The 26,157-nt window shown below is 41.0% G+C and overlaps 3 protein-coding genes, 2 long non-coding RNA genes and 7 other non-coding genes across 16 annotated transcripts in view; 1 reads left to right on the forward strand and 11 right to left on the reverse strand.

The window, feature by feature from the left end:
- Positions 1-1,076: 1,076 nt before the first annotated feature.
- LOC142400450 (calreticulin-like) lies at positions 1,077-5,491 on the reverse strand. The gene is made up of 9 exons (XM_075485332.1): positions 5,218-5,491; positions 4,630-4,731; positions 4,026-4,229; positions 3,848-3,942; positions 3,514-3,723; positions 3,276-3,389; positions 2,753-2,896; positions 2,504-2,596; positions 1,077-2,374 (listed from the first exon to the last, which is right to left on the reverse strand). Exons 1-9 carry the CDS (start codon positions 5,309-5,311, stop codon positions 2,144-2,146), a joined length of 1,287 nt encoding a protein of 428 aa, XP_075341447.1. The 5' UTR covers positions 5,312-5,491; the 3' UTR covers positions 1,077-2,143.
- Positions 5,492-6,543: 1,052 nt separating this feature from the next.
- Positions 6,544-11,309, reverse strand: tor3a (torsin family 3, member A). Its single transcript, XM_075484359.1, has 6 exons — positions 10,965-11,309; positions 10,635-10,757; positions 9,368-9,633; positions 8,386-8,561; positions 7,640-7,764; positions 6,544-7,336 (listed from the first exon to the last, which is right to left on the reverse strand). Exons 1-6 carry the CDS (start codon positions 11,128-11,130, stop codon positions 7,089-7,091), a joined length of 1,104 nt encoding a protein of 367 aa, XP_075340474.1. The 5' UTR covers positions 11,131-11,309; the 3' UTR covers positions 6,544-7,088.
- Positions 11,310-12,026: 717 nt separating this feature from the next.
- Positions 12,027-16,028, reverse strand: LOC142400454 (uncharacterized). The gene is made up of 12 exons (XR_012772933.1): positions 15,978-16,028; positions 15,491-15,533; positions 14,656-14,703; positions 14,439-14,481; positions 13,991-14,028; positions 13,744-13,793; positions 13,533-13,560; positions 13,312-13,349; positions 13,077-13,127; positions 12,715-12,761; positions 12,518-12,541; positions 12,027-12,292 (listed from the first exon to the last, which is right to left on the reverse strand). It is a non-coding gene; the product is annotated as an uncharacterized LOC142400454 (long non-coding RNA).
- Positions 12,371-12,444, reverse strand: LOC142401023 (small nucleolar RNA SNORD47). The gene has a single exon (XR_012773043.1). It is a non-coding gene; the product is annotated as a small nucleolar RNA SNORD47 (small nucleolar RNA).
- Positions 13,414-13,495, reverse strand: LOC142401025 (small nucleolar RNA snR60/Z15/Z230/Z193/J17). The gene has a single exon (XR_012773045.1). It is a non-coding gene; the product is annotated as a small nucleolar RNA snR60/Z15/Z230/Z193/J17 (small nucleolar RNA).
- LOC142401026 (small nucleolar RNA snR60/Z15/Z230/Z193/J17) lies at positions 13,628-13,706 on the reverse strand. Its single transcript, XR_012773046.1, has one exon. It is a non-coding gene; the product is annotated as a small nucleolar RNA snR60/Z15/Z230/Z193/J17 (small nucleolar RNA).
- LOC142401032 (small nucleolar RNA SNORD79) lies at positions 13,867-13,952 on the reverse strand. Its single transcript, XR_012773051.1, has one exon. It is a non-coding gene; the product is annotated as a small nucleolar RNA SNORD79 (small nucleolar RNA).
- On the reverse strand, positions 14,093-14,175 carry LOC142401030 (small nucleolar RNA SNORD24). Its single transcript, XR_012773049.1, has one exon. It is a non-coding gene; the product is annotated as a small nucleolar RNA SNORD24 (small nucleolar RNA).
- Positions 14,545-14,613, reverse strand: LOC142401028 (small nucleolar RNA SNORD75). The gene has a single exon (XR_012773048.1). It is a non-coding gene; the product is annotated as a small nucleolar RNA SNORD75 (small nucleolar RNA).
- LOC142401024 (small nucleolar RNA SNORD74) lies at positions 15,649-15,730 on the reverse strand. Its single transcript, XR_012773044.1, has one exon. It is a non-coding gene; the product is annotated as a small nucleolar RNA SNORD74 (small nucleolar RNA).
- A 580-nt stretch (positions 16,029-16,608) lies between the features above and the next one.
- osbpl9 (oxysterol binding protein-like 9) overlaps positions 16,609-26,157 on the reverse strand; it is a 34,853-nt gene continuing 25,304 nt past the window's right edge. For all 5 annotated transcript variants that reach the window (XM_075485336.1, XM_075485334.1, XM_075485335.1 and 2 more), the window contains 13 exons: positions 22,622-22,781; positions 22,256-22,368; positions 21,820-21,938; positions 21,608-21,693; positions 21,322-21,502; positions 20,392-20,476; positions 20,184-20,294; positions 20,034-20,097; positions 19,820-19,960; positions 19,642-19,720; positions 19,283-19,374; positions 19,051-19,186; positions 16,609-18,701 (listed from right to left, as the gene is read on the reverse strand). In XM_075485336.1, the coding sequence (XP_075341451.1) occupies positions 18,627-18,701; positions 19,051-19,186; positions 19,283-19,374; positions 19,642-19,720; positions 19,820-19,960; positions 20,034-20,097; positions 20,184-20,294; positions 20,392-20,476; positions 21,322-21,502; positions 21,608-21,693; positions 21,820-21,938; positions 22,256-22,368; positions 22,622-22,781 (1,442 nt within the window). In that variant the 3' untranslated portion in view covers positions 16,609-18,626. The remainder of the gene's footprint in view (positions 18,702-19,050; positions 19,187-19,282; positions 19,375-19,641; positions 19,721-19,819; positions 19,961-20,033; positions 20,098-20,183; positions 20,295-20,391; positions 20,477-21,321; positions 21,503-21,607; positions 21,694-21,819; positions 21,939-22,255; positions 22,369-22,621; positions 22,782-26,157) is intronic.
- Positions 23,545-25,441, forward strand: LOC142399818 (uncharacterized). The gene is made up of 3 exons (XR_012772886.1): positions 23,545-23,705; positions 24,173-24,338; positions 24,500-25,441. It is a non-coding gene; the product is annotated as an uncharacterized LOC142399818 (long non-coding RNA).

A 26,157-nucleotide genomic window follows, 5' to 3' on the forward strand; every position in this document is an offset into this window, starting at 1 on the left:
AAGAAAAAAATCTTTGTCAGTTTGTTGCTACAAACTACAAATATAAGTTTAAACTCCACCATGCAAAGAAAGAATACATTTCAGCTAGAAACATTCCAGCATCTCCAGGCCTGAGCTCAGTCAAGATGGAGAGGCAAACATTGAAAACCACAGATGTCACATCCTCCAGTTTGAAGAATAGAGGGACCATTTAGCTTGTGATCAGTGAACCGTTTAAAATCCAATATGCGAGATGGGAGAGGAGTGTGTTAGTGCATTAACGGACTCCCATTATGGGTGAATTATATTTGTGAAAGCACCAATATTGCCAGTTATGGAGGTTTTGGAGCGACACAAGCTGCTATCCAAGACAGCCTTTAAAGTGAAAGAATCTATGTGCTAACCTGTCCAGATGTGCCATCTGATAAAACATTTAGAGCAAAATTAGGAAATATATATATACATAAAGCAAAGGATTTCCTGTACTGTTGATCAGATGAAATACAATATAAACCTGGTTTGTCTCCTCAGCTCCCAGCAGTTTATATGCTTTGGTCGACAGTGCTATAGTGGTCGACACGCCCCTGTTCTGACTTTGTTGAGAGGTGCAGCTGGCTAAATGAATTATCAAATAAATAAAATACTTTTTTTGTAGTTTCCACTCTTGCTTTGTTTCCTTATTAAGTTTGATTTAAAAAAAAAAAAAAAAAAAAAGACAACACAAGCCTGAATTATGTTTAGTTTAGTCTTGATGGAAAGTGGTTTGTGACGTGCCAATGTTGCAGTCTGCCCATCCCCCCCCCCCCCCCCCAAAAAAAAATTCACCAAAGTCACCGTTTCGGGGCTTGATTTTTGCAGATCTTCTTCTGGGGAGCATGCCTCTGAAACCCCGCTTCAACCGCCACCTGTCACTCTTACAAAGAGTTGCCTCATCCGAGTCAAATGGACAGGTTAATGCCACCACTTACACTTAAAGTTCCCCTTGTCACCTGTGATATCCCCATCCATCCATAAAGAGCTGGTAACCCATTTATACAGTATTACAGAGTCAGTATAAATGAGCACTAAATATAATCATGCAAAAAAGCCGAATCGGGTTGAGTTAATCTAGCTGTTTTTATTGGATAGAACACCTGTCAGATTTTTTATTTATTTTTTTCTCCCAACAGCAACATGAAAATTGTCCCTCTTCATCCCTTACCATTAGTACAAAATGTGTCTTTTACAAAAAGAGCATCTTTCAGACTGTATGGAAAAGAGTGTTGGGGTACAGCAGTGCAGAAATATTGAAATCAGTGATGACGAAACTGGTTGTATACACCAACAATAAGCAAACCTAAAGTGAATGCGTACCTAATGATCAAAAAGACTTCCTTCTACCGACCGGAGTGTCCTTAACGTACATCTAACTCTGAACACAGTATATTGTAGCACATGAGACTATAATGTGTGCACTGAAGTGGAAAATAGTTAACTATATACAGTACAAAACTACGCAAGGGACTTCATGTTAGAGCACCCCTATATTACCATCCAATTACACAAGGCTGTTTAGAGCAGGTTGTGAAAGATGGTGTTAGTCCCGATTCACTCTAGTCGCCCTTGACCCCCGTTTGAACCAAGATTCAAATAGGAGCAGGCAAGATAACCCGACACCCAACTCTATCCAGTCCTTCCAGACTGATATGAATGACAGCAAAACATGTACGAAAACAACAAAACGGACCCAAAAATGAACAGACAAAACGCATGAGGTAAACTAAACTTTTTCATGGCAACATTCATACACAACATAGCTTTTTCCTGTCACCACAACTTCATAAAACCCAGATTTCTGTAAAACACAAATGACAATTTAAATTTCTTTCATTTTTTTTTCCTTCTGCGTACAGCTCGTAGTTTTATATTTATGACATTCACTTTAACATAAGTCGTTTTCCCAATTTCAATAATTAATCGTAATAGTAGTAGTGGCTCACGGAAACAGAACAGTAATCACCCTTTTTGACCTATCCCCTGGTTTTGTAAACAAATGAAAAAGCCCATCCCATCCAACCCAGCCCAGCCCCACCCGAGGGTGTCAGTCGTGAGGGTCTATCATTTCGGTCTCCAGCCTGGTTCCCAAATGGCCCACTGACGCTAACAGTCTGAGCAGTTCCTGAGTTTATAACTCAACCTTGATTTTAGGGTCCATTTCCTCTTCCTCTTCTTCCTCCTCCTCCTCCTCCTCCTCCTCCTCAGGCTCTTCCCCTTCTTCCTCCTCTTCCTCCTCCTCGTCCTTTTCCTCTTCATCCTCTTCCTCCTCCTTTGCCTCTTCTCTTCTCTTACTGTCTTCTTCCTCGCGTTTCTTCCTCTCCTCCTCCTCTTGGCTTTCCTTCATCTTTCTCTCAGCATCCTGAAGAAAAAAAGAGAACGCATGAAAAACTCACCGAGCAGATGTTGTACACGGACAACTTCACTGAAAAGTAGAACAGAGACGTCCGAGTGAAGGACACGGGCGGTCTGAAAAGTGGTAAAAGCGCACCTTAGTTTTGCCCCAAGTCTCATTGCCTACTTCCTCTGCCAGGTTTGGATCATTGGTGATAAGGAAGTTGTCAAAGATAGTGCCAGACTTGACCTATACACAAATACGCGAACAACAATGCATAATTGAGTGTTTAATGAAAATCGTTTCATCATCCATTTCCACAAGACATAAGGAATTAGTCACACCATTCCCAGAATTACTGTAATATGCTGCCATCATTATCGATTAAGCAGTACATCTTCTCACCTGCCACAAGTCGAGTCCGAGCACACCGTTGCTGTCGTATTTGTAGATCTCAGGGTCGGCTGTGTACTCTGGGTTGTCAATCTCGGGGTGGGTCCACTTGCCCTTGTAAGCAGGATTATCAATTTCGCTGGGCTTCCACTCACCCTGCAGACAACAGACAAGACACCGTGAGACACTTCTGTTGGTCTCAGGGAAATCAGAAAAGCAAAGCCATCAGGTGATTAAGAACTTAATCTGGAATGATTATGCCATGTTAGCTGCTGGACAGATAAAATGATTCCTTATTGCATTTGGTGATAACGGGGTCTAGATCTTTTCAGAGAGCTGCAGTGTTGCATAAATGTAACTTTCACATCTTTCAGGAATGCATCAGATTTTTCTTCTATTGTGAGCATCTCCACTGTAAAGAGGGCGGTATTTAACAACAACCAGAGCACACTTAAATGCAGAGCCGTGTCTCACAAAATACGGCAACAGTTTAACCCGCTGACTGTTGGAAGTATAAGAGTGATCTGCTGTGCACCTTGTAATCAGGGTTGGTGACCATGGGTGGCTCCCACTCTCCGTCCATTTCGTCATCCCAGTCGTCTGGCTTTTTGGCATCAGGATCGGGGACGTTCTCGGGCTTGTCCCAGTCCTACAAGAGAAAGGAAAAAAGAAAGAAAGAAAGAAAACAAAATCATATGCATGTTTTTCACTCGGTGTGTGTAAAAAAAAAAAAAAAGAAAAAAAGAAAAGAAAGCAACATGACGCAGACTGACCTCTGGCTTCTTATCATCAGGGTCCGGTATCTTCTCCCTGTCGTCCCAGTCCTCTGGCTTTTTAGCCTCGGGATCCTTAACTTTTTTGGGGGGCAGAAAGTCCCAGTCATCCTCCAGACTTCCCGACTCGACCTTCTTATTGTCGATCTTGACCTCATAAGTGTTGTCGGGGTTGATGATCAGCGTGTACAAGTGGGAGTACTCATCATCCTGCGGGGAGAATAATGTGTAAAAACGCCACTCCATACATATCCACATGGCAGTGTGTGCTTGGAAGTAGAACTAACTTTTCCATTTCCCACTTAAAAATGAAAATAGTTTGAGACTGTCTCACCTTACACCTGATGTCTTTGTTAATCAAATGGTTTTTGCCTTTGTAGTTGAAGATCACATGGACTTTCTTGGTGCCAGGGCCACAAATATCAGGACCTGATTGAGGGAAAATGTAGAGGTCAAAATAGACACTGAATGTCAATGTATACTAAGAGTCCAGTGAAACTATCCAGACATACCAAACATGACGTTGTAGACGGAGTCTCCGTGCATGTCCTCCTGGTTGAGTGCAGAGGGGAACAGTTTGATGTAGCCTCCACCACAGTCAATGCTCTGCTCATGCTTCACAGTGAACTGGATGACTAAAGGCTGGCCCTTGTTGCTGAAGTCATCGAAACGGGCTGACAAAGCATAAAAGCGGGCATCCTGGCTTGTCTGCAGACCTGTGGTAAGAACAGTACTGTAACTTTTCTATTTTTTTTTTATTTTCCTTCCTCCATATGTTAATCTAATTCAGTGACTTGGAGTCATAGTGTCAGGTTGAACAACAGTGACAGACTGTTGTGATGATGTCTTGTAGAGGCAAATACTGGCACTGCTCCTAGAGCAATGAATCACAAAGCAACGGCGACAGCAAATATGGTTTTCAATGGGATGCGGGCACATTCCCAGATGGGAGCCCTTCTTTCAGAACAAACATGTTCCATCATATCGAAAACAAAAATGAGTGACTAGTGCGGTGCGATCTGCAACGATCATCCATTTCTATCGAACTGCCAAGATTCATATATTTGTAAAGCTCTAAACTTGGTAGGATACACATTAACCTTTCCGCTCACTCACCTTTGTCCTTCTCTGCATCTCCGTAGAACTTCCCCGCAGTCAGGACAAACTTGCCATAGTCCGACTTGTGCTTGGATTCCACCCAGCGACCATTCCAGGAATCTGCACAGACAAGTTCAGGTTCAGCAACACAGCAGTTCTATGACAAGACCCACACACTGCTAATCCACCTCTGATGATGCATCAGTGCAGGTGCACAGAGCGAACGGTCTGCGGGGTTTTATGACCGTCTTCACTGAGGAAAGAGGAAGCCAGCTGGCTGAGGGAGGGCGAGGGAGGGTGACAGTGAGTGACCGGGGGGAAAGATGTGCACAAGGAGCAGTGGGTGATGATGGTTGGGGGTGGGAAACACGCGACTGAAACGGAGGGAGGCTTAAGAAGAGGGGAAAAGATGAATTGTGGTCGTCTAGACTATTTGGATTAAGCAAATGATTAACTAAAAATATGCAGATCATGCCAAAAATCTTATTTAAACAACCCAACATGACAATTAACGAACCGGTATTTCCCTACGTATGCACTTATTCAGTAACGTGGAAAATATCGTATAAGATCAGTAAATAAATATAAATAAGGCAAAAACCTCACCAGCATCTTCAAATTGCTCTCGGAAATACACACTGGACTCGGCCAGAACAGATGCTGCCGACACGGCCATCAAAAGCAGAGACAGCGCCATCATTATGAAGCTGAAACTCCGTGTTCAAAGAAGAACTACAACAATAAATACGCGTATGCACGAATATATCTATCTATCTACACGACACAGCAGCGGTGTTCCTCCTGCCTGTCCTACCATACAGTCATGATTGAGTGCGAGGCGCTGAGATAGTACCGCCGCTTTCCTCTCGCCTCGGAACAGATGTCTGAATCTGATTGGACGTCGACAGCCAACCTGAATAAGGAAGCGTAAGAGGAGTCAGCCAATCGGAGAAGAGAAGAGCTAAACAGTCATTACTGTAGCCAATGGAAGAAGACCACGCGTTTGCTTTATAAACGCCCAAGGAAGGATGATGCTCGTGGATAAATCACATGAAAGGAAGAAAAAAAAACAATGTAGGCGAATAGATATTATTAGTAATGTATGAATATTTACTGAGGCAACACAGTCTTTATATTTAAAATACTCTACCTCGATTAATATTATTACACGATAAAACCCAATTCGTTTTGCTTTATCAAAAATCCCGAATATGTATGAAATACTTTTTTTATTTGTAGAAGCCGATTAAAGCTATATGTTTACAAGTTCATCAATATGTCCGTTCTCATGTGAACTGGAGGATCCTAGATGCACACTGGGCCATGTGGGACTTCCATTTTTCTTGTGAGTGAAATAATGAACAACTGTTTTTAGTTGACACTGTTTTTATTTTATTTCAACCACGTCTACCATGCCCCCTTTCCAAGATGTGACCCTCTGCCCTAAAGAATAAAATCCCCACAGTAGACCTGAGTGCGAGTGAATGAGTTGTTGCGATATGAAGCACATAAACCCCTAAAACTACCACCACAATACACAAGGTGACTCAAAATGGTTTGATTAAAACTAAAACTGACTTTCTTTTAACACACTTATCCTTCACATTACCAAATACAATTTTAAGTAACACATCCATTGCTGTTGCTTGTTAGCTGTTTCACGTCTTACTGTTAAAACTGAGCCCAACCCTAAAAGATGCGGTCACAAAACTTTATTGTTGTGAGAGATAAAAACTGAAGGCTTACACTTAAGATAGGTGTGAACCCACTAATGTGTACTGAGAACTAAAGTAAATATGTAGTAAAGAGTGCGGGGCATTCATGTTGGATTAGAACATCTACACGCTGATGGGCGTCACAGAGGTGTGACCCCATCACAGGATGGTTTTCCAAAAGAACTCGTCAATAGTTTAAAAAAGCAACAAGAGTGCATTTAAACAACTCAACAAATATATTTCGACACAGACAAAATGTTCAATTACAGCACAAATGATATCAATAAATAATCGGCTCTGATATGAGCACATTGTCTGACACACAAGTGCATAAGAATCGTGAAATTCATACTTTTAATAAGGCGACATAAATAGTGTGACAAATAATGTACAAGTATCCCTCCATGACGACACAGCCGCTGTCTTCTTCACATCTTCGCCTCGACACGGTGAGAATTCAAACCAGGCGGGTTAAGGAGAGCAGCCACACCTTACACGATGACCTTCGGGAAACGAATGGGTTTCCTGCGACACTGCTGATCTCTGCAGGACGGGTCATGCTACTCTCCCTTCTCGTACTGGATCTGCCATGCGGCCTGGCCATCTCCGAGGGACCTGGACAGACACGTGCTGCGTCTGTGGAGGGAGGGGGAAGTGCACCGAGCGGAGCAAAGACACATCTCTGTGGCTCTGTATGCAGATGGGCCGGTAAAGCAGTCTAACACTTCCTCCGGGTCGCTCTTTCCTTGTCGGTCCCTCCATCTACGGGAGAAAGAAGTTGATCCTCTGTGGAATGGACTTGCATCCTTGGGCTGAGAACAGTCTCTCCTCTTTTGGGACGTACAGCATTGCCTTGGCCACCTCATCGAGTGTTGCTTCATCTGTCTCTAGACCCCGTGCTGCATAGGCGTCACGTGCACAGAGTTTGACATGGCGGTACTCCAGAGGCAGAAATGGGACGAAGAAGTCAATCAGATGCCCAGACATGAGCTCACTCTGAGCAAACCCACCTAAAAATAAGAATCGTGCAAAAAATGCTTAGACACAAACATTTTCACACAAAGACTGAAGTAACTTTTGGTTTGAAAAGATTATTTAGGTTATGAGTTGTTCAATCAGAACAGGGGACAAGCTTTAAATTTCACAAAAGCCATATAAACACCATGGAGTATACACATTCTCCCACACACACACACATACACACACAAAAAGAAATGACAGAGTAAAAAAAATTATAAAGACCAGAAATGAAAATGTCCTCAAGAAACTAACACCTGACCAAACGTAAGCCTAAACCTGCCTCCGCTTCATACCTTGGGACTCCATAGTTTCAGCTCGTAGCCGATGCTCCAGGTCTTCCATCCCGATGTCCTCTCGATTCTGACCGGAGTGCCAGAAGTCCAGCGCTACATCGTTGATTGTCGCACCACCAATATTACTGCAGAAAAACAGAGGCAGCCAAAATGTCAAAGTCAAATATATGTGGAGTTTTGTCGTCTTTAACAGTCCTCAAAGACTTTTGTAACACTAAAACTGAGAAAAACAAGATACATTAGATGTAATGCTTGCTTATCCGGACGATTTTCACTTAGAATATCAACATAAATATAAACTGTCCTTGAAGATGGACGATTAGATTTTTAAAAAAATGTATGAAACTGTAAGAGTTTGTGGCAGTTGTGTTTATGATTTATTATAAATTCCCTAAATATAGGGACTTATAATATTGATATTTACACCTGCTTTTCTAACAGATCCATTTTATCCTAAAAAAAACCTTAAATCAATAATTATGATTATGTTATGTGTAAGTATTAGTGACCTCGAACTTATCCTCAGTGCAGTGACAGAATACTTGACAGAACAGAATATTTGTCAGAAAATATCTGACATGACTAATTTAAAAACATGAAAAATCCATGAATAGCTGTAACAGAGACAGGAAAAACCATCCTTCATGGCAAGAACACCAGCACCAGAAGTGCAATACATTCTCAGAGACAGTGAGTCTGTAGCCCAGCTTCCATCAGACAAGATGTGCCTGAAATAACCGACCAACCTGAGGAAGAGGAAGATGGCTCTGCGGTAGCTGACCCCATCTACGTTGTCATAGTGATCCATGTAGGGCTTGATAGCATCGATGAGACCTGGGTGGAGCTTTTCAGCTTCATCGAAGATGAACAGCGTCTGCGGGCAGCGTAGAACCATGTCTCTGATGGCTTCTCTCAGCTGGCTCTGGATACGTGAGGAAGAGCAAATTTACAGGGTCAAAAATCCCCCAAAACCCTCAGGTTCGCAAAGGAAAAGGAAGTCAGCCAGAGTTTTGACTTGTTTAAGGTTTTGGGTTTGATACAGTGTTACAGTTCAAGCAAATCATCAACGCTGAAGTGAAGTTTATGTTTAAATATAAAAATGTAAAAGGAAATGACACATTTGCTAGAAATATGTATGAATATTTCACTGAATGGGAAACCCTAACCCTAACCCACTGAGGGATTTGTTGACCTAATTTGCACCCAATTACTCATGATGCAACCATATTTGTCAGATATTTTCACATACAAATCCCATTTAACTTAAAGTGTTCATTGCAATTTGAGAGGAATGGAGGAAAATGAGAGGAAATTGATATTTTCATCATTTTTAATAATGCCAGTGGGCATGTAACCACAAGACAAATTTCACATTTGTAGACTTTGAGTATCAGGTTAAAGGTTATCTTGTGTCCTATGCCTTTGATTTTGTGTAATAATACTGTCAATACCATTTTGAAACAGAATACAATGATTGTGTAAAAATGAAGCCTGTGCCAGGCTCTCCAGTTGGACAAATGTCAAGTTCCAAAACTCCACATATATCTGTACTCGTGGTTAAGCACCAATATTTGATCTAAAGCATCTGTGCAAATCGTGACCGTTATCATCTATGTGCTGAATTACAAAACGCAGACTAAACATCTGACTAAGCAAGCAGGGCGGAGGGAGCCATGTACTTGGCATAGAGCCTCCAACTCTCTGCCGATCGGGCATTGAGCATCTCACCTTGTACGTGTCCACCAGTCTGGCGTGTGGGAAGTGAAACGGGGCTATGAACAGACGGACACACTCGCTCTTCACCCCATCTCTGTAGAGGTTATCAGCGATGATGCGGGCCACGAAGTTCTTGCCAGTACCGGACCAGCCGTGGAAGGAGAGCGTCAGCGGCTTGTTGGACTCTGGGTTGTTGATAAAACCTTGGATGGCTTTGAGAACTACAGACTGAGCCAAGTGCTGCCCGTGTAGCTTCGTCTGAAGGTCCTTTGCAAGACCTGAACAGTGACAATACAAACACACAATGTGTCACTCAGCCGAAATCTATTTAAGAAAATGCCTCATTTATCAACTGTCCTATGTGCCTGGTATCATTTGCATCAACTTGCAATCCTTGTGAAGCATTTAGACACTATGTGCTTGATAAATTAATTCCACCTCTGTCAAATTTCCATGCATTTCACTTCTCATCACTAGAAACACCTCTCAGCATGTTATTACAGTGAAAAAGTGTTCATACTAATATTTTTCAACTGAAGTTTCAAACAGAAATCTTCATTATTGGATTTAATGAGAATTTAACAGTAAAAAGAAAAAGAAAAAAGGCCTCAAAGGGTAGTCAGCAGGTCCTATCTTGCTTCAAATCACAAAGTAAATGTAGGACTCCCTTCTCAGCAAGTTGGATTAATTTGAATTTGGCTCAGTTGGATTTTTTTTTTTCAACCTACTTCCCAGAAGGTTTGAAATCACCAGTTTCAACATATTTATCTGAGAATATTTAATCCAGAACTTAAATAGCCTATGTTAATTTCATGATTAAATGCTTGAAATGAAAGAAAAAAATCTATCCCAAAGGAAAATTATAGGCTCATTCTTAGTATTGTTACTCTTTTCTTACAAGAAATATTTATTGTTTATTGTATATACATACTCGACCCTTTTCAACTGTAAAGTTGATAATAGTATGTGCAAGTTTCCCAGTCAAATAGAAGCCGATGACAGAAACTTTCAATAATTTCATTATTATGGAAATTCTCAAAAGCCATCATGTTGCATGTTTGATCTACAGAACAACAAAATCATCTAAATGAAAGCTGGGAAGATGTGTGGGAGAAACCTGAACTTATAGATGCTGATGCTCTATCGTGGGTGTGTGTGTCGTGTGTGTGATGACTAATCCATGAACACTGGACGTAGAAATAATCCATGTGTGCATGAGGTGATTTAGATTTGTGTCCAGGGACAGAAGCAGTCACAACTGCAGAGTTGAGCGTGCTACCTGTGATGTTGTTGGTTATCCTGCAGTCTCCAGACTCACAGCACTGGCCCAGGCTACAGTACCACTGATGCAGCAGGCTATAGTAGTCCTGGGGAAAACCTGCCCAGGGGTCCCTGGTAGGCACTGCTCACAACAAAAAAAAAAAAAGAAAAAAGACGCAAGTCAGTGTTGCTATTACAGTGCATTGTTTAAAACAGCAAAAGAGATGGCAGAAGCGAAACTGGAGGCAATACGGAAATTGGTCGTTACAGAAATATTGTCAAATTCACACCGTGCAGGATGTAAAAGTTCTTACAGGAAAAAAAAACGCTTTTCATTTAACCGTCTTACCTTGTTGTGTAGCATCATCTTGGTGAGGCTGACACTCCCCCTCCCATATGTTGCAATAGATGTAATTAAAATAGTAAGTGGAGACGTTGCTAATGGTGTCGAGCTGGAAGAATTGGGCCTCTGCGGGCAGGGCGCAGAGCAGAGGAAGGAACCACCGCAGGAACATCGGGGAGCGGGGCGACGACCTGCACCGTCGAGACGAGACCGGTCAGAGCGTCGCGATTCTCCTCTCCCATGTATTTAAACCCGGTCATTTACTGTCACAGACCCTTCTCTCCACCCCTCCGAGTCACGAGCTGTGAACTGTAGTCATGGAGCGCTCGATTTCTTCACCATAGTTCTAGTTGGCTCCGCCCACCAATTTTGGGTGACTACAGTAATTCCAGCTCTAGATACGGTGTATTTACGCTTATAGTTGTAGTAAAAGCGTCAATATTGCATATTAAGTACTGATCAAGCCGTTTACATCAAGAGTATTTAAGTTAAGATCATACCGGTCTGTAGCTAGTTATTACAGGTTCGGCAGCTTTCAAATGCAGGTTAAACCTTTAATTCAGAGGACTTCATTCCTATGCATCATCCACAGAATTTATACGTCTGAGCTTCAATGCAACGCACCCGCCTTTCATAATTTACAAGAGGAATTTTTAACTAGAATTCCTTTTACATGTTTTCCAAATGGGAAAAGGTAAGAGAAAATCCTTTTTAGCAGATTTAAGAAACACCCGATGTGATGCACATCCTTCCCATCTGAACACTTCCATTTCACCCCCCATTCTGCCCGAGGCTTCTTCCTGTCAAAATGGAGTCATTTCTCCAGTTGTATCATGCATGTTCAAGACTGGGGAAACTGGATCGTAGAGAAGATTTGGTGCCCTGTTATCTTCCATGGTATGGAAATTGCTTTGTTAAAATGGCTTAATATTAACTAGACTAATTTTTAACTCAACTAAATCGTGATGATGAATTTGGACCATCATTTAAGGATGAAGACCCTTGTTGTGCAATACATTTACATGTGGACATTTCATACCTTCTCCCCTTCAGTGACAGACACCATAGTCAGCTCAAACAGCCTTTATTACAAAATACAAATGACAGATATTCAAAAGGCTTACGCCAGAGTGCAGTACATAGCATAATCTACAAACTGAAACCATAAGGCGTTCACTTCAGTCGTAGCAAACATCTTGTAGCACCAAAGGAATGACTGCATCTAGTCGCTGCAAGAGTTGGTCCACTTCCAGCACCACTTTTATGAAGGGAAGCGCCATTTTGAAATCAAATCCAACAGTATTCTTGCTCACTGGAGGCCAAAGTCTTCAGACCTGCGTGAGAGGACAGGGCATTTATCAAACCAGGGGAGAAACTGATGGCACACAAAAAGGACATTTTATTGACCATACAACCTCAGACTAAATGGAACGGTAAGGGTTATAATCATGAGTAGTCATTTGGCAGAATCTTTTCATCACTGGTAAAATGGTCAGTGTAATTTGACAACTTCATTTTTTAGATGCTGTATTGCTTGTGACAGTAACTGAAACGCTTACCAGTTCAACAACTGAACACCCTTCCTGCAATGAAAGGGAAAAAGAGACTTATTACAAGTCAGTGACTGGCTGATGCATTCTTTAACTTAATGGGTTGCTCAGTAACAAGAGTTATCCACAACACAGTTCGGGTCAGACATTTGTCAAGACATCACTGAACCCATATTCAACATAAACCTTTAGGAAGCAGTTCTTACCCTAGTTGTTCAGTCCCCATCAGACTGAGTTCAGAGCAAGGTTAAACCTGAGGAGACATAAGGTGGTATATGTCAAATATGCACAAAAGAAACTAAGATGAAGATATCTACACTGACCAGGTCAGCTAGAGCTAATGTAATCACACCACGGTTTACAGTCAGTTTTCACTTTTTATCATCACACAGGCCAGAAACAAGGATCAGCACATGATCCAATTAACTGCAGCAGCTCCATGAGAGCCAGGTGAGGCAGCTCTAAGCTTGGTCAGTTTTAAATGCATTTTTAATAGTTGCTTTCTGGAAGAAATCCAGCTTCACTGGTCACCTGGGTCTAAGGAGCTGAAAATGCCTTTTGTACTCACCGTGTTAGTTTCACATCTTCTGTAATACGGGCAGCCACAAGCCAATGTGCTCTGCAAGAATCGGACCGATTCAAGTTAATTATTGTAACAGAACTGGGCTTCCAATCTACCAAAATAAACAATAATCCAGATCAGAGTAAATTGTTAATTCCTCAACTGGATCAGAGACCTGATTCATACTCATCATATCTGAATAACCTCAGCAGCCGAGGGCTAAGCCAGAAATAATGCTTACCAGCAAAGCTGGGGTGAGTGCCAGCCACGTGTGCGCGCCTGTTGAGAGAATTACTCGTCAATACCGATTTTATAACATGTCAGGGATGAAGTAGAATTACTGGCGATACATCAGCTAGGAGCGAAAGACAATAGTCATTCTTCATGGTTTAATCTGCTGAACTATGCACTCATCACTGTATCGGGCATGAAATAAATTTGTGCTTTCTCCTGTTAACTCACCTTCATGGCCTGTTGAGGATCACAGCTTCTGAAAGGGAGGAAAACCAAAATTAAGAATCCCTCCAGACGTCAAGCAAACTCACAGGTTGTGAAGGTCGATGCATCAGTTAGGAGCGAAAGACACTTTTCTTCGTCATGGTTATCTGCTGAACTATGCACTCATCACTGCATCAGACCACTCTGTTTTATTGTTCCAAATCTGGACACTCACCTGTTACTGATCCACAGATGTAGATAAGAAAGCAAGATCATCATGACCACCTGCAGGGCGAAGAGCAAATACACACATGAGTAAAAGTTGAGCTATAAATAGACTTTTGTTCATTTTATTCTGGACTGCATCAGACATAAAGTCATCTTTCACTCTTATTCAGAGAGATTCCCAATGTTTTTTTAAAACAAAAATCATCATTGACAGCTTTGAGATAGCGTTTGAGCAACAAATCTGGGCTAGTTACCTGTTATTCAGGGTCGAGGACTCGAATCAGGAACACACCTGTATGGACACAAAAGTTAGTCAAAGGGGTTTCATGAGTATCTCACAGGAATTACGTTAGCAGTGCCTCAGATAATTCAACTTGGTGGTTGAAAGTATCGTCATCCATCTAGTCGAGAGTAGCAAATAAATGTCATCACTTCAGCACATGGTCATGTACAGCAGTGTTGAAGAAGAATTTCTGCATCCGAAGGTGTTCACAGAAAACTAGTCGTGTATCATGAGTTACAATCTGAGATATAACCAGACAAGGCAAAAGCCAACCATTACCACCACATTTCAGACTTGCTGCTTTACAAGCTGTCATTTTGGAAGAATTGAGATCTTTAAGTGTGAAGCCAAACACACACCATGGGTAACACCTCAGATGCAGAAACCCACCTTGAAGACGAATAAGGCAAAAATCCTACCTCCATTTCAGAGTTCCTTCAAGTCTCTGGATTGTTCCGGCACCTGTGGATATATTCTTATTAGCTTCATACAGTTACATCAAGAGTAATTATTCAAATTTAGAGAAGCCTCAGTGAGAAATTAATCAGAAATCACTTCTGTCCACTACTCTTATCACTCAAATCATCACAGACTTCCAGACAGAAGCAGAATACATGCAAATCAAACTTAATTTACCAGTAGAGTAACTGCTGGTTTCCAAATGGCGACAGCCACAGTGTAAACCTAAACAAAAAGGAAAAACATTAAATGCTTAAGTTTTCATTCTTAAGTCTACAGCTTTGTCATTACTGAAGCAATTGCATAATCATATAATACAGATTACAAGGCATCGCAACTGTTCTCAAATGCATCTTAAAATAAGGCTTTGAAAGCTTAACAGATACTAATTTCTAAAGCAAATGTCTCCTCTTTTGCCATGCCACCCTTAAAGATGTTTTTTTAGTAGTATGGTCCTCATTCTTTGTGCCCTCTGCTAAAGACCCTGCGGCAAAGGCGTTGTGGTGTCACAAATCTCACCCATAAACACTTCACTGCAAATTTGACTCATCACCATGTCCCTCATTTTGCAGAACTGCATCTCTAGGAATAATTTGCTGTGTAATGACCCATTTTAAGATAAAGGAATGAACCAGTCCAAATTAGAAGGTGTAATTGCAGTCCTTTGATTAAAGGGCTGCTAGTTCTACAGTGTTCTTTGATAAGATACTGAAGCACAATTCAACCCCCACGTGTTTGTCACTTCAAAGTCTCTGGATAAGTGCATGCTAGGCTACATAACTAAATTAATTTGTAAATAAATCTGTGGAGACAATAATACCTTAATCACATACAATGAACAGTCAGAAGCAAAGCTTTTATAACTGGATTGTTGAAAATAAAAGTTTAAATGCAAAGTTAGCTTCACACGTAAAGCACATTAGAAAAAAAAAAATAATTACCTAACACCCTTTCAATCGATTTAGGGAATGGCTGTAAAACATGGAAATAAATATAAATTCTGTTAACTCACCGTGCCATTTGCCCTTCCATCGCGGAGAATCCCATCCGAAGTTCTGCAAACGAATAGAAATTCACATTAAAACTATTATCAACAATAAGTACAGTTGTTCGCAATACGTAGGTAATATGATCTAGCCTCCAGCTGGAGGCCTCTGTTTGTAGCACCGTTCCGTGGAGTCAGAATAGTTGGCGTTTCCTCACATTTACTCAGATGTCCCTACCAACATTCAATTCATCATTTAGCCACGGGACTAAGTTACAAAACCACCAGCTTTTTCGCCTAAAATCAGCTTGGCTTGGTAGCTAGCAAGCGTAGTGCGAGCAGCACGTGGGTGAGGCCTACTCCCTGAACTCTGCAGTCTCCAGCGCGTTCGTAGAGAAACCTTCAAACGCGCCACTTAAGCAGGGTGAACACATTAAGCATAAGGCGCCAAATATTAACTAAAAAAGCTGTCAAACAAAACAATTATACATCTTTAAAGCGACGAGAAGCTCACCTGACAGAAGAACGAGGACTGAGGACGAGTTCAGTGCGCAAGGCGGTTTTATAGGCAAAAACCGCAAAGGCTGATGGGAAAAATGTAGCGAACGACTAGCGTCCCTGCTGGTCAGCCCTGCCCTGAATGAAAGTCGCCTGGAAAGCTCATCCTCCACCCTGAAAGCGAGAAGTGATGCGGCAACGCTCGTTGAAGATTTGAACACTACCATGTAAACTAACCAACTCCAAAATTATTCTTCAGGTTCTGTCTTCAGAGCGGGTCAGAAAGCGGTTTTTATGGACACCCATACAAATGTTTTAATGTCCTGCTGATTAGGTGCCTGGCCAGAAGGAACAGTATGTACCAGTATGGATGGTAAAAGGGATAAGGGATAAAATAGAGGCTGTCCAGTTTCGAAACTGGATCCAGACATCTTGGTCTATCATAAGGATGCCCGCTGTTCTTTAGGTGCACTGCACTGTATTTGTTTTTGGGTGGGACAGGGTTCAAAGGCTAAACAACTAGAAGCACCGCCATGCAGGATAACCCGAAAACAGACTGCCTTTGCGGCCACGTGAGGATAATGTTTGGAGACGTGCGACTTGTTGGGATGCCCATCTGAAAGAACCATGACCAAATCTCACAGGAATCAACTCATGGAGATTTAATATTGTGCATCAATAAACAGTAGAATTGGATACAATCAATGGTTAAGATGAGTAGGAAATAAAAAATACATGTTATGATTGCTCTCTATCAGGCAATACCGATATACTGAAATGAATGGCAAGGCCTCTATTCAGTAGATTATACAAAGACATAACAAGGAGGGGGGAAAAAAACACAAAATCAGAGCCTCAATTTGAGTTAGAACTCACATTTCAATTGGCTAATTTCCAAAGGCATTTTGTTTTTGTCTATTGTAGGACTAAAAGTCAATAACCAGGTGAGATTTTCAACAAGGATGTGACTACATTTGAATTAAGCACCACCAATATGTTTATCTTCATAGATCCCTTCACCAATTTAGATTAGTTTAAAAATGTTTTTCTCCATTTTATTCAACACGCAAACTTAATAGTATCCCCAATTAGGAAATAATCTTTAACACACAGAAATAACAAGAGGGTCTCGTTTGAGCTTGCTTCAGCATTTTCAGGTCAACTTGTTTTTTTCTTCTTTATTTCTCTACATATCATTCAAATTTCATAGCATTTAGACCGAAACTATGCAGCCGTAAATAAGAAAATTAAAGCAGGTGTACAGCAGGATAAACATTGCCCCCTACGTGGTTCTTAAACATGGGGGAAAGAAGAAAAAAAAAAAAAAGAAAAAAAATCGGATAGGAAAAACTATAAAGGTTGAACAAACAGAACAAAGTATTCACTCTGAAACTGCAGCAGTGTATCAAAAGGTCTGCTCTGGTTTTCTCATGAGGAGATCCTCCGACACCAGAGGAAACAAAGACAGGCAATGTGCAGAACATAAGGGAGACTTTACAGACTCGGTTCTAGCCATACGTCCTCATCGAGGACCAGCTATACAGAAAGACAAAAATATGTAAACAATCATTTTGTTCATAAACGCGCTCAGGTAACAAGAAAACCTCATCGGAGAATGGTTTGATCTGTCCAGATTAAAGTCCCTTTAGCCTTTTTTTCTAAACTTTTTTTTTTTTTTGGCATAACCGACATTGATCTGAATTGCATATATTCCTTAAATCTGTCTGGCGTCCCTCGATCAGTGTGTTCAGATGCCACGGCTTGCGTTGGGCTTTGCTTCTGGGTAACACTTGAGACACAAAACAGTTTGAATGACTGCAAATTTGTTAGAAATGGAAAACAAACACTGAAACTAAATGGAATGATTCCTAATGATGTAAAGCCATCAAGTTCATATCCTCAAATATTTTTTTACACTATTGCCAGAAAGGAAAATAAAGAAAACAAACAAAAAAAAGCATTGAAAATAAGAAGAATATATATTTATATATCCATCATATGTATATCTATATATAAACATCAGTTATAACTCATAGCAGGCAAGCAGAGAACGCCTCTCCCGCCCCTTTAAGATTCATACGCTCCACTGTTATAAGGCTGTCAGACTCTGGGAGGGGGCAGCAGCTTTCTTTCCTCAGTCACAAGATTCCCTGAGATGTAGAGAGCCGTTTTATTTGTCAAGCTTTGCTTCAACTTGAACATCATCAACCACAGATCTCTTGGCCCCCAGAAGAAGAAAAAAAAAAAAAAAAAGAAACAAAGAAGTATGTAGGGAAACGAGTGCTGCTCTGGATCATCTCGTAGAGGTGTAGAAGGGGTGCGGTAGTGAAGCTGATCGACAGAGCCGGGAAACGAGGCGCATCGACGGGGCGCGCTCGTCGTGTGCTGCCGAGTCTGTTGGAAGGCGGCCGGTACTGGTGGCGGTGGAGGAGAGATTGTCCAAATAAGGAGAGGAGCTTTACTAATATTCATGTTACATCTTTGACGCTTTCATTCATTTCCATAATGTTTTATAGTCAAATGCAAAGCAGTGAACATATTCAATCACCAGTCATTCCAAGGCTTGGATAAGAAGTGGTTTTGCAAAAGAGTTCTTATGAAGACTCTTGGGTGTGCATTTCTTTATTCATATGTATGCATGTTTATCAGTGGGGCACGTTCTTTCTCAGTGCCTCGGAGAGACTAATCTCTTTAATAGCGGCTCATCGTAGACCCAGCACTCCCCGTCCTCGTGGAATAGCTACGGAAACACACATGAAATGGCCATGATTACACTATACTGTTTCAAATGATATATATTAGAGCTCGTCTTAAAAATGCTATATAAATACCATGTCTCTTGTCTACTGCATTGGACCTGTACAATGTTGTCCTAGATTGAGTGTAAAACAATTTGGACTATATACAATCTGAAAATAATGTACATTTAGGCAGAGTAGGACAAAAAATTATCACTACAAATAAAAATATGAAGTGATCTGCAGTGGACAATGTGCTTATGTTGCAGTATTTTAGCGTGTGTGTGGTCCGACGCCTGCAGAAGTCATATTCTTTCTAGCATCCTGGAAAACAAAGGCAGAAAGCCTCACCCTGGTCTCCCACTGCTGCTCCTGCTCCTTCCTCTCTCTGGCTTCGGCTCTTTGCTTCTCCTCCAACCGGTGTTTGGCTTCTGTCGCTGAATCAATGTCTTTTAGCTTCAGGTTCAGTGTCACATCTCTCCATAACCTAATGAAGGCACCAGAGTCGACGGTTACTTAAGATGGCATGTAAATAAAGATATTTTGCAAGGCTGTAAAAGTTGGGAACCAATTGCCTTCCCACCTTCGCGACTCGTAGTCGAGCTGGTCCTCCAGCCTCCTCACTTTTTTCTTAATGAGGCCCATTTTCTTTGTGTCTATAAACACGGTGTTCTCCTAAAGTTACAGAAAATAATCCATGTATCAATTCTTTCACCAATGAGAGCCGAGATGGAGGAATCTTCCTATTTGTCATTTGTGAGCAGAGGTAAACAAAATCTGGACTATTGAGAAAGATTCAAATGTTAATGGTCTTTAAAATGGACTGGACATCAATCTTAAAATGCAATTTCTCTGCTTAGTGCCCTTCTCAGATTTGGGCCCAACAATCAATGTCTAATTTTTAAAGCACATTTTAAAGAAAAAGAAAAATTAAGGACTTACTCCAGTTGCCCACTTGGCATACATGACTCCATTCCACTCTCCTTCAATGGAGCAGAAAGACTTCTTGTCATTTGGTGGGCTGCGAGAAAAAACAAAAACAAAAACAGAGAAATTTGATTCCTTTTCTCAGATAAAACGTCCAGTGTCTGAACTGCAACTAAAAAGCGTAAAGTCTTACAAAATTTCAGCTGTGATTCTGTGCTTCTTCCCGCCGTAGAAGGGTTTGGTGTGGAACACGATGTTGGCGCTGTAGCCTGACTTGGAGCAGGAGATGTTGCACTCCCCGCCCAGCTCCACCCACGGCACAGTCAGAATTGACCTGGACGAAGAGGCTCAGGTCAGACAGGTCATGATATTTGTCCCAACACAACAACACGTACTCGAACACCTACCTGCCATATCCATTGGGGAAGGTGAGAATGTAATGTTCGTCATGCTCCAAACATGAAACGCAGCCTAAAGACGAGAGGATACTTACTGCAGCTGTAACAACGGTGCACAAAAAAAAAAACATATTTTGTAGTGTTTGAGTCTGGTTTTACCTTGGCCAATGTTGTGGACACCAATGGACATCCCAAGAAACTTTGACTTCGTCCAGATGTGAGCGTTGAACTGGATCTTCTTACTTAAACACTCTGCGTAGAATGCAGAAACTACAAACGGGAGAAAACAAAGGTGTTTTTTTTTTGGATCCTACAGGCTCAAGGGTTTTGGTGGCGAGTACTGAAAAGAGAAAGATTTGCCGCTCACTGGGTGGGTGGTGAGAGACCTGCTCTGCCACAAAACACACGCTGTTGGGTGAAGACCAGGGAACTGGACCCTCTGATATGGTCTCCTGCAGGGTGCAAGAGAGCAGAAAGGAGTGAGAACTGGTTTTCTTAAAAAAAAAAAAAAAAGAATAAATAAAGACCATGCTGTGCAAAACTGAGAATAGTGAGAGATGTATGTAAAGGGATTATTACACAGACTATCAACTAGAACAAAGGCAAACTTAAGCTTTTTGCATCAAAATGGGCTCTTTTTTTTTGGATACTAAAATGATATTAAATCGACAAATCAGTCATGGAGAAATCATGACCTTTGAATAAATATAGTAACGCAAAGATTTCATATTTTGAGTCACTTTTCCAAAACATTTCCAGACTTTGACAGTTTTTAATATTCAAGTTAAATGTGTTTCTGACGCATTGATACTTTAACAGCTCACACTGAATAAATTCTATTGTACTTATCCTCATAGTTTTAGTCTTTCACGACTAAAAGTTATTTGAAAAGGCAGTTTAATTGTCAATTTTTCAATGACTTTCATTCTGCTGCGTTCACTGTGAAGATGTAAACTCACATGAATACCATCCATTAATGGCAGCAATGAAGATCGTCACTCGGCTCATCTAATAACTACATTTTGTAGACATACATCATTGATTTTAAATCAACGTTTTTAGAAATTCACAATTTCATATTTTACTATATAGAAAGGGTATTTTTTTTTTTTTATCCCAGACCTGAATATTGACTAAAAACTAATACAATAGTTATTGATAGTTTTCATGCAGCAAAGGGAATTCTGGTAAATCTAAGGTGAAACGACACAATGCAACACTAGACAAACACGTTACCGGTTTAAATCGACAATGCAAAGAACCTGATGATCTTGGCGGCAGCAGCGCATTTACTCACCACTTGTTGAGAGGGTTCATCTGTCTCGATGGGGAGATCCCAGTGGCAGTAGAAGACTTCCCCGAGGATCGGGTTGTAAGGTTTCTTGGCCACCGAGCCTTTCCTCCCTGCATGGAAAGCTGACAGGTACCACTTCACCACGTGAACCATGCGCTCTCTGGCCTCTTGCTGCTCAGCGATACTACAGAAAAATCCAACGCAAGAGTTGTTCAATGACTGTTTACGTTTCCCAATCATGGATCGCCCGGAGGAGCTCGCACGGAACAGCTGCTGAAACAACACGTACCTTACAAATAGGTCCGGATGTGCAAAGAAATCTGCGTACATTTCTAATAAAGATCTCCTTTCAAGGATGAAGGTGGGCAAGACCACCTGTGAAACACAACGAAGGAAACAGCTCACACAAACGGTATTAGAAAGGGCAATAACAGTGCAAGGAAAGAACTGTGGACAGAACAACGGGAACGTTCATGCTGGAAGATGCAGAGCAGCTCATACCTTTGTGAGGTCCATGCCCAAACGAACTTGAGAGAGCAGATGCATAATGACGCTTTTGTGCTCTTCCACAGACTCCCCCTCACCGTCATCATCGCGGTCATCGTGGCTATCAAACTGATCTGAGGACAGCCGCAGAGCAAAATTCTAACTTCATCTTCCATCCCTTTTTATTATTTATTTATTTTTATACCCGCCTAATCCAGTTCAGGGTCTGCAATATATCTTAAACTGTCTTTATCACATTGGTCATTTATAACTTTTTTAGGCGGTTCGACAAGAGTCAGATGACAGTCCAGTGAGGGTTAACATTTTCCACTGATGGAGGGGAGTTACCATCTCCCACTGGTTGATTAGAGCTCGAGCTTGGTGGTTAATGAAGGATGCACAGAAATAGCTGCAACATATTTTTTTTTGGCCCCCCCATGTCCCCATTTACCTGCATCTGTGGTGCCATTGGACATCGACGAGTTGAGAGACTCAGTGGTGTTGGGCCGTTTTAATGCCGTTTCATCATTAGCAATGGGTGAGGCAGCAGGAGGCCCTGAGGGACTGAATGCAAGGGAGGGAAACAGAGGAATTAACGAGACAACAGGAAGCAAGAGAGATCAGGTGGCTAAGTAGAGGTTCACTGGGCAATTTTGTAGTAAGCTTCTCCAACTAAAGCTGCTTATACAGCTAGATTTTCATGCACTCTAAGCAGAATTTCCCCACCTGAGACACCGAACTATATAATGATGCTGTTGCTTTCAAGCTGGAAAACAAATGGATCTATTTTCAGCAGGTGGGGTGATAATAGACTTACTCTTTGCAGTGCTTGGGTGACGTGGTGCTCTGGTAAAACTCGTCAGCATCATAAAACTCGTCCTCGCTGGAGGAGTAGGAGAAGTCCGGCACTGAGTGGGAGGGCAGGGGGATGTGAGTCGGGGAGGCGACGCCACTGCTGGAGCCCGACGGGCCACTCCCTGACAGAACGAAAACAGTAGAAACAATGCGAGTCATGCCAGGGCTCTCCTGGAGCATTGCCCCCTTAATGTGATGAAGCTTCCTCACTCACACGGTACACAATTCTGAATGGTCAAATTAACAGTGTGATTATCAGGCTGTACGCAGAAACATTAAGCCGTCTTTATCACAGTGACTGCTTCCGCTGCAGAGCGTAACGGCTGCACTCTCAAGCATGCAGCCAGCTTTCTGAGTGCACAGCACAGCGTTTTGATACTGCCAACTCAGCACAAACAGAAAGCTAGCCCCTGCTTTTCTTCCAATTTTGTACTTTGTCGGTGAACATTAAACAAATTAAAAGGCCAAAGAGTTACAACAAAAATATATGGCAGAGTTCCTATTACATTCAATTCATATAGCATCAAACGGTAAATATAAATAACTGGCAATGGACACGCATACATTCATGTGAAAGCAGGATTTGGGGGACGCAGACCTCATTTTGAGCCTTTTTGAAATAAACTGGAGCCGATTATTATTCCACTATTTTCTCTATTCACAAAAGTTCTGAAAACAGGAAGAAATGCCGTCACATGCTACAAATAACTATTCAAATAGTTGCTATTTTTTATGAATGAATTCACTGATTGATTAATCAGCTATTTGTGTCATTCGTGCATTTCAAATAATAATAAAAAAAAAATAAATAAATAAATAATCTGCATTCATGAAGTAAGTGCGAGTTACAGCTGTCGGATAAATGTCCAACAGTTATTTCGAGAGGCGTGTGGCTGCAGACCTGCACTGTCAGGACCCATGACATGCACTGTCAGGACCCTTAGTTGGAGACATGCACTGTGACGTCACCTGCACTGTGAGGACCCGAAGCGACAAGCGAGGAGCACGTATTTTTCGTTCCCCATTTGAACTGTGGAGACGACGAGGTGAGTAAAAGTCGAGTGAAAACAACTTTCTTTCATACGAAGAAACAGAAACAGTCTTTATTCACCTTAACGTTACGTTGCACACTATATACTCTAAAGTTATATTAATTTTAAAGAATCAGGGTTTTTTTAAACTTTTGGCTAGTCTTCAGCGTTGTAATCGTATCGATAGTGCTCACTTAAATGTGCCATTTTTCGTATCGATAGTGCTGACTTGTTTAATTTTGTTTGACTTATTACGACATTATTTGTCTCTTACAGATGCATATTTCAATAACTATATACTGTAAAGTTATATTAATTTTAAAGAATCAGGTTTTTTTACTTTTGGCTAGTCTTTAGCGTTGTTATCGAATCGATAGTGCTCACTTAAATGCGCCATTTATATATATATATATATATATATATATATATATATATATATAAAATTTAGTTTTACTTATTACGACATTATTTGTCTCTTACAGATGCATATTTCAATAACAACCGCCGGCACTACGCCCAAAATCGAACGCTGCACGTCATGTTGCAAACTGTTTCACTGCCCTCTGTGCCTACAATTTAAACCAGCAAAATTGTCCAAGCTGCAGAGCCACTTAGAGGCACATACAAAAGGTGGCATTTTATTTAAAGGTAAGCATAATGTATTTGTCTGTTTGTTTGTACTCATAAGTATTAGCCAACGCTACTAACTTCTGGCAGGTTGTGGTTTGGTCTGTAAAAGGGTAAAAGGAAAATGAAGGGAATGTAGGTTGCAGTGAAGAACATCTGACACCTCACTTTCTGTCTTTTAGAAACCTATCCCAGTCACTAAATCCTGGCAACTGGACAGAGAAAACTGGACTACAAATTAAGGTAAGAGTATAAAGTATGTATAATGCATGTATTCATATTAATAGTTGAGTACTCAGGAAGAAGAGCAGCAGGCAGAGGTCTCCAAGAGAGCCAGACTTGCTGATGTGGACACACCAGTGGAAGGCGTAAGCTTTTGCACAGTATCTATTGGTCAGATACTGTTGGTGTGGCAGCTATAGTACAGACATCTTTCTTTCTGTCTTTTCCATAGGTAATAATAGTTGAAGATCGCATTCTTCAAAATTGCAGACATGCAGCAGAGTGGGCTGAGGCCAACAAACCACTGTTGTCTGCCAGATTGGACCTGCCTGACGTTCTGGGCATGGGGGAAGAGGAACAGGCAGAGGCTGCTCTACAGTATGGGAGGTTGTGGAACGAAGAACTGGACGAGGATGAAAGAGAAGTGATCCTGGAGCCTTTCAAAATGATATTTCACAATATTAACGACATGTTGATATTTTGTGAACAGGTAGTCGACAGAAACAAAGATTTTTTGTCATATTGTGAATGTTTGACTGAATAAACACTACAGAACATTTGATCATGTTGTGACTTGGTGTGCTTTTTATGTTTTCTCATTGATCCCTTAATAATTTGACTAAGATTATACTGTAGATATCAAGAGTTAGGGTACTATTTAGTGGTACTAAGGTGTTCCAGCAGCCCTCTCTCTCTCTCTCTCTCTATCTCTATCTCTTACTTTTTCTCTCTCTCTCTCTGCCCCATTTTCTTGTATGCTTATGTGTTTGTCTATGCGTCAACTGTCTAGTGTCATTTGTGTATATTTGTGTGAAAAAAAAAAAAAAAAGTTTATATGGTGGTATGTTGAAATATAATGGAAAATAACTGTAGTCGTGTATGGGCATACACTGTGAACTGGAGGAAGAGAAAGAAGAAAGGGAAAAAAAAAATATATATATATATATATTTATATATTGATGATGATGATGAAATTGTATATGTTGTACAAGTCTACCAATAAACAAAGTAACAAAAAAAAAGAACATAATTGGCATAGACATAGAACCAAACATGAAATTTATGGTGGTTAAGGATAAAAATACAGAATAATACAACAGAAAAACTAATTGAAACAAATATATATATAAAGACCAGTGCGATAAAGTCAAAATGAAATGATAATGAAATAGCAGTGACTTACTCTATAGTACACAATAAAATGTACAGTATAGGCCTATGGCATCTTGTGAGATGTTGGCTTATGAATATGAGCCTAAGAGAAAATGTGTGCAGTGACCAAACAAAAGTTTACAATACAAATAAAAACAATAGACCGGGAATTGATAGATTTGATGTCGTACTGTTAACTAATTAATTCATTTGTGAGGACCTCTTGAAAAATATAGCGTTTAAAATCGTTTAAAAATACGTGCTTCCGATACACACGCTTTTATTTTGAAAGACTTCGAATCAACTTCCGGTCCTCACAGTGCACTTCCGGTCCTCACAGTGCAGGTGACGGTCTCCAACAGGGTCCTGACAGTGCAGGTCTGTGGGTCCTGACAGTGCAGGTCTGCAGCCAGACTCTCTTGGTTATTTCATACATTTTCATTGTGATGTAGTGCTTAAAGTATAG

Source organism: Odontesthes bonariensis, chromosome 15 (genome assembly GCF_027942865.1).
Source record: "Odontesthes bonariensis isolate fOdoBon6 chromosome 15, fOdoBon6.hap1, whole genome shotgun sequence".
Lineage (NCBI taxonomy): Eukaryota > Metazoa > Chordata > Actinopteri > Atheriniformes > Atherinopsidae > Odontesthes > Odontesthes bonariensis.

Bases quoted from the DNA above. Each gene is read 5' to 3' on its own strand.
- LOC142400450 (XM_075485332.1), bottom strand. From the start codon at position 5,311: ATGATGGCGCTGTCTCTGCTTTTGATGGCCGTGTCGGCAGCATCTGTT. The intron at 4,230-4,629 runs GTGAGTGAGCGG...TTCTTACCACAG, and splicing joins AGATGCAGAGAAGGACAAAG to GTCTGCAGACAAGCCAGGAT. The intron at 3,724-3,847 runs GTGAGACAGTCT...TTCTCCCCGCAG, and splicing joins ACAAAGACATCAGGTGTAAG to GATGATGAGTACTCCCACTT.
- tor3a (XM_075484359.1), bottom strand. From the start codon at position 11,130: ATGTTCCTGCGGTGGTTCCTTCCTCTGCTCTGCGCCCTGCCCGCAGAG. The intron at 9,634-10,634 runs GTAGCACGCTCA...GTCACTGTTCAG, and splicing joins GATAACCAACAACATCACAG to GTCTTGCAAAGGACCTTCAG. The intron at 7,765-8,385 runs GTTGGTCGGTTA...GTTTTTCTGCAG, and splicing joins GCCATCTTCCTCTTCCTCAG to TAATATTGGTGGTGCGACAA.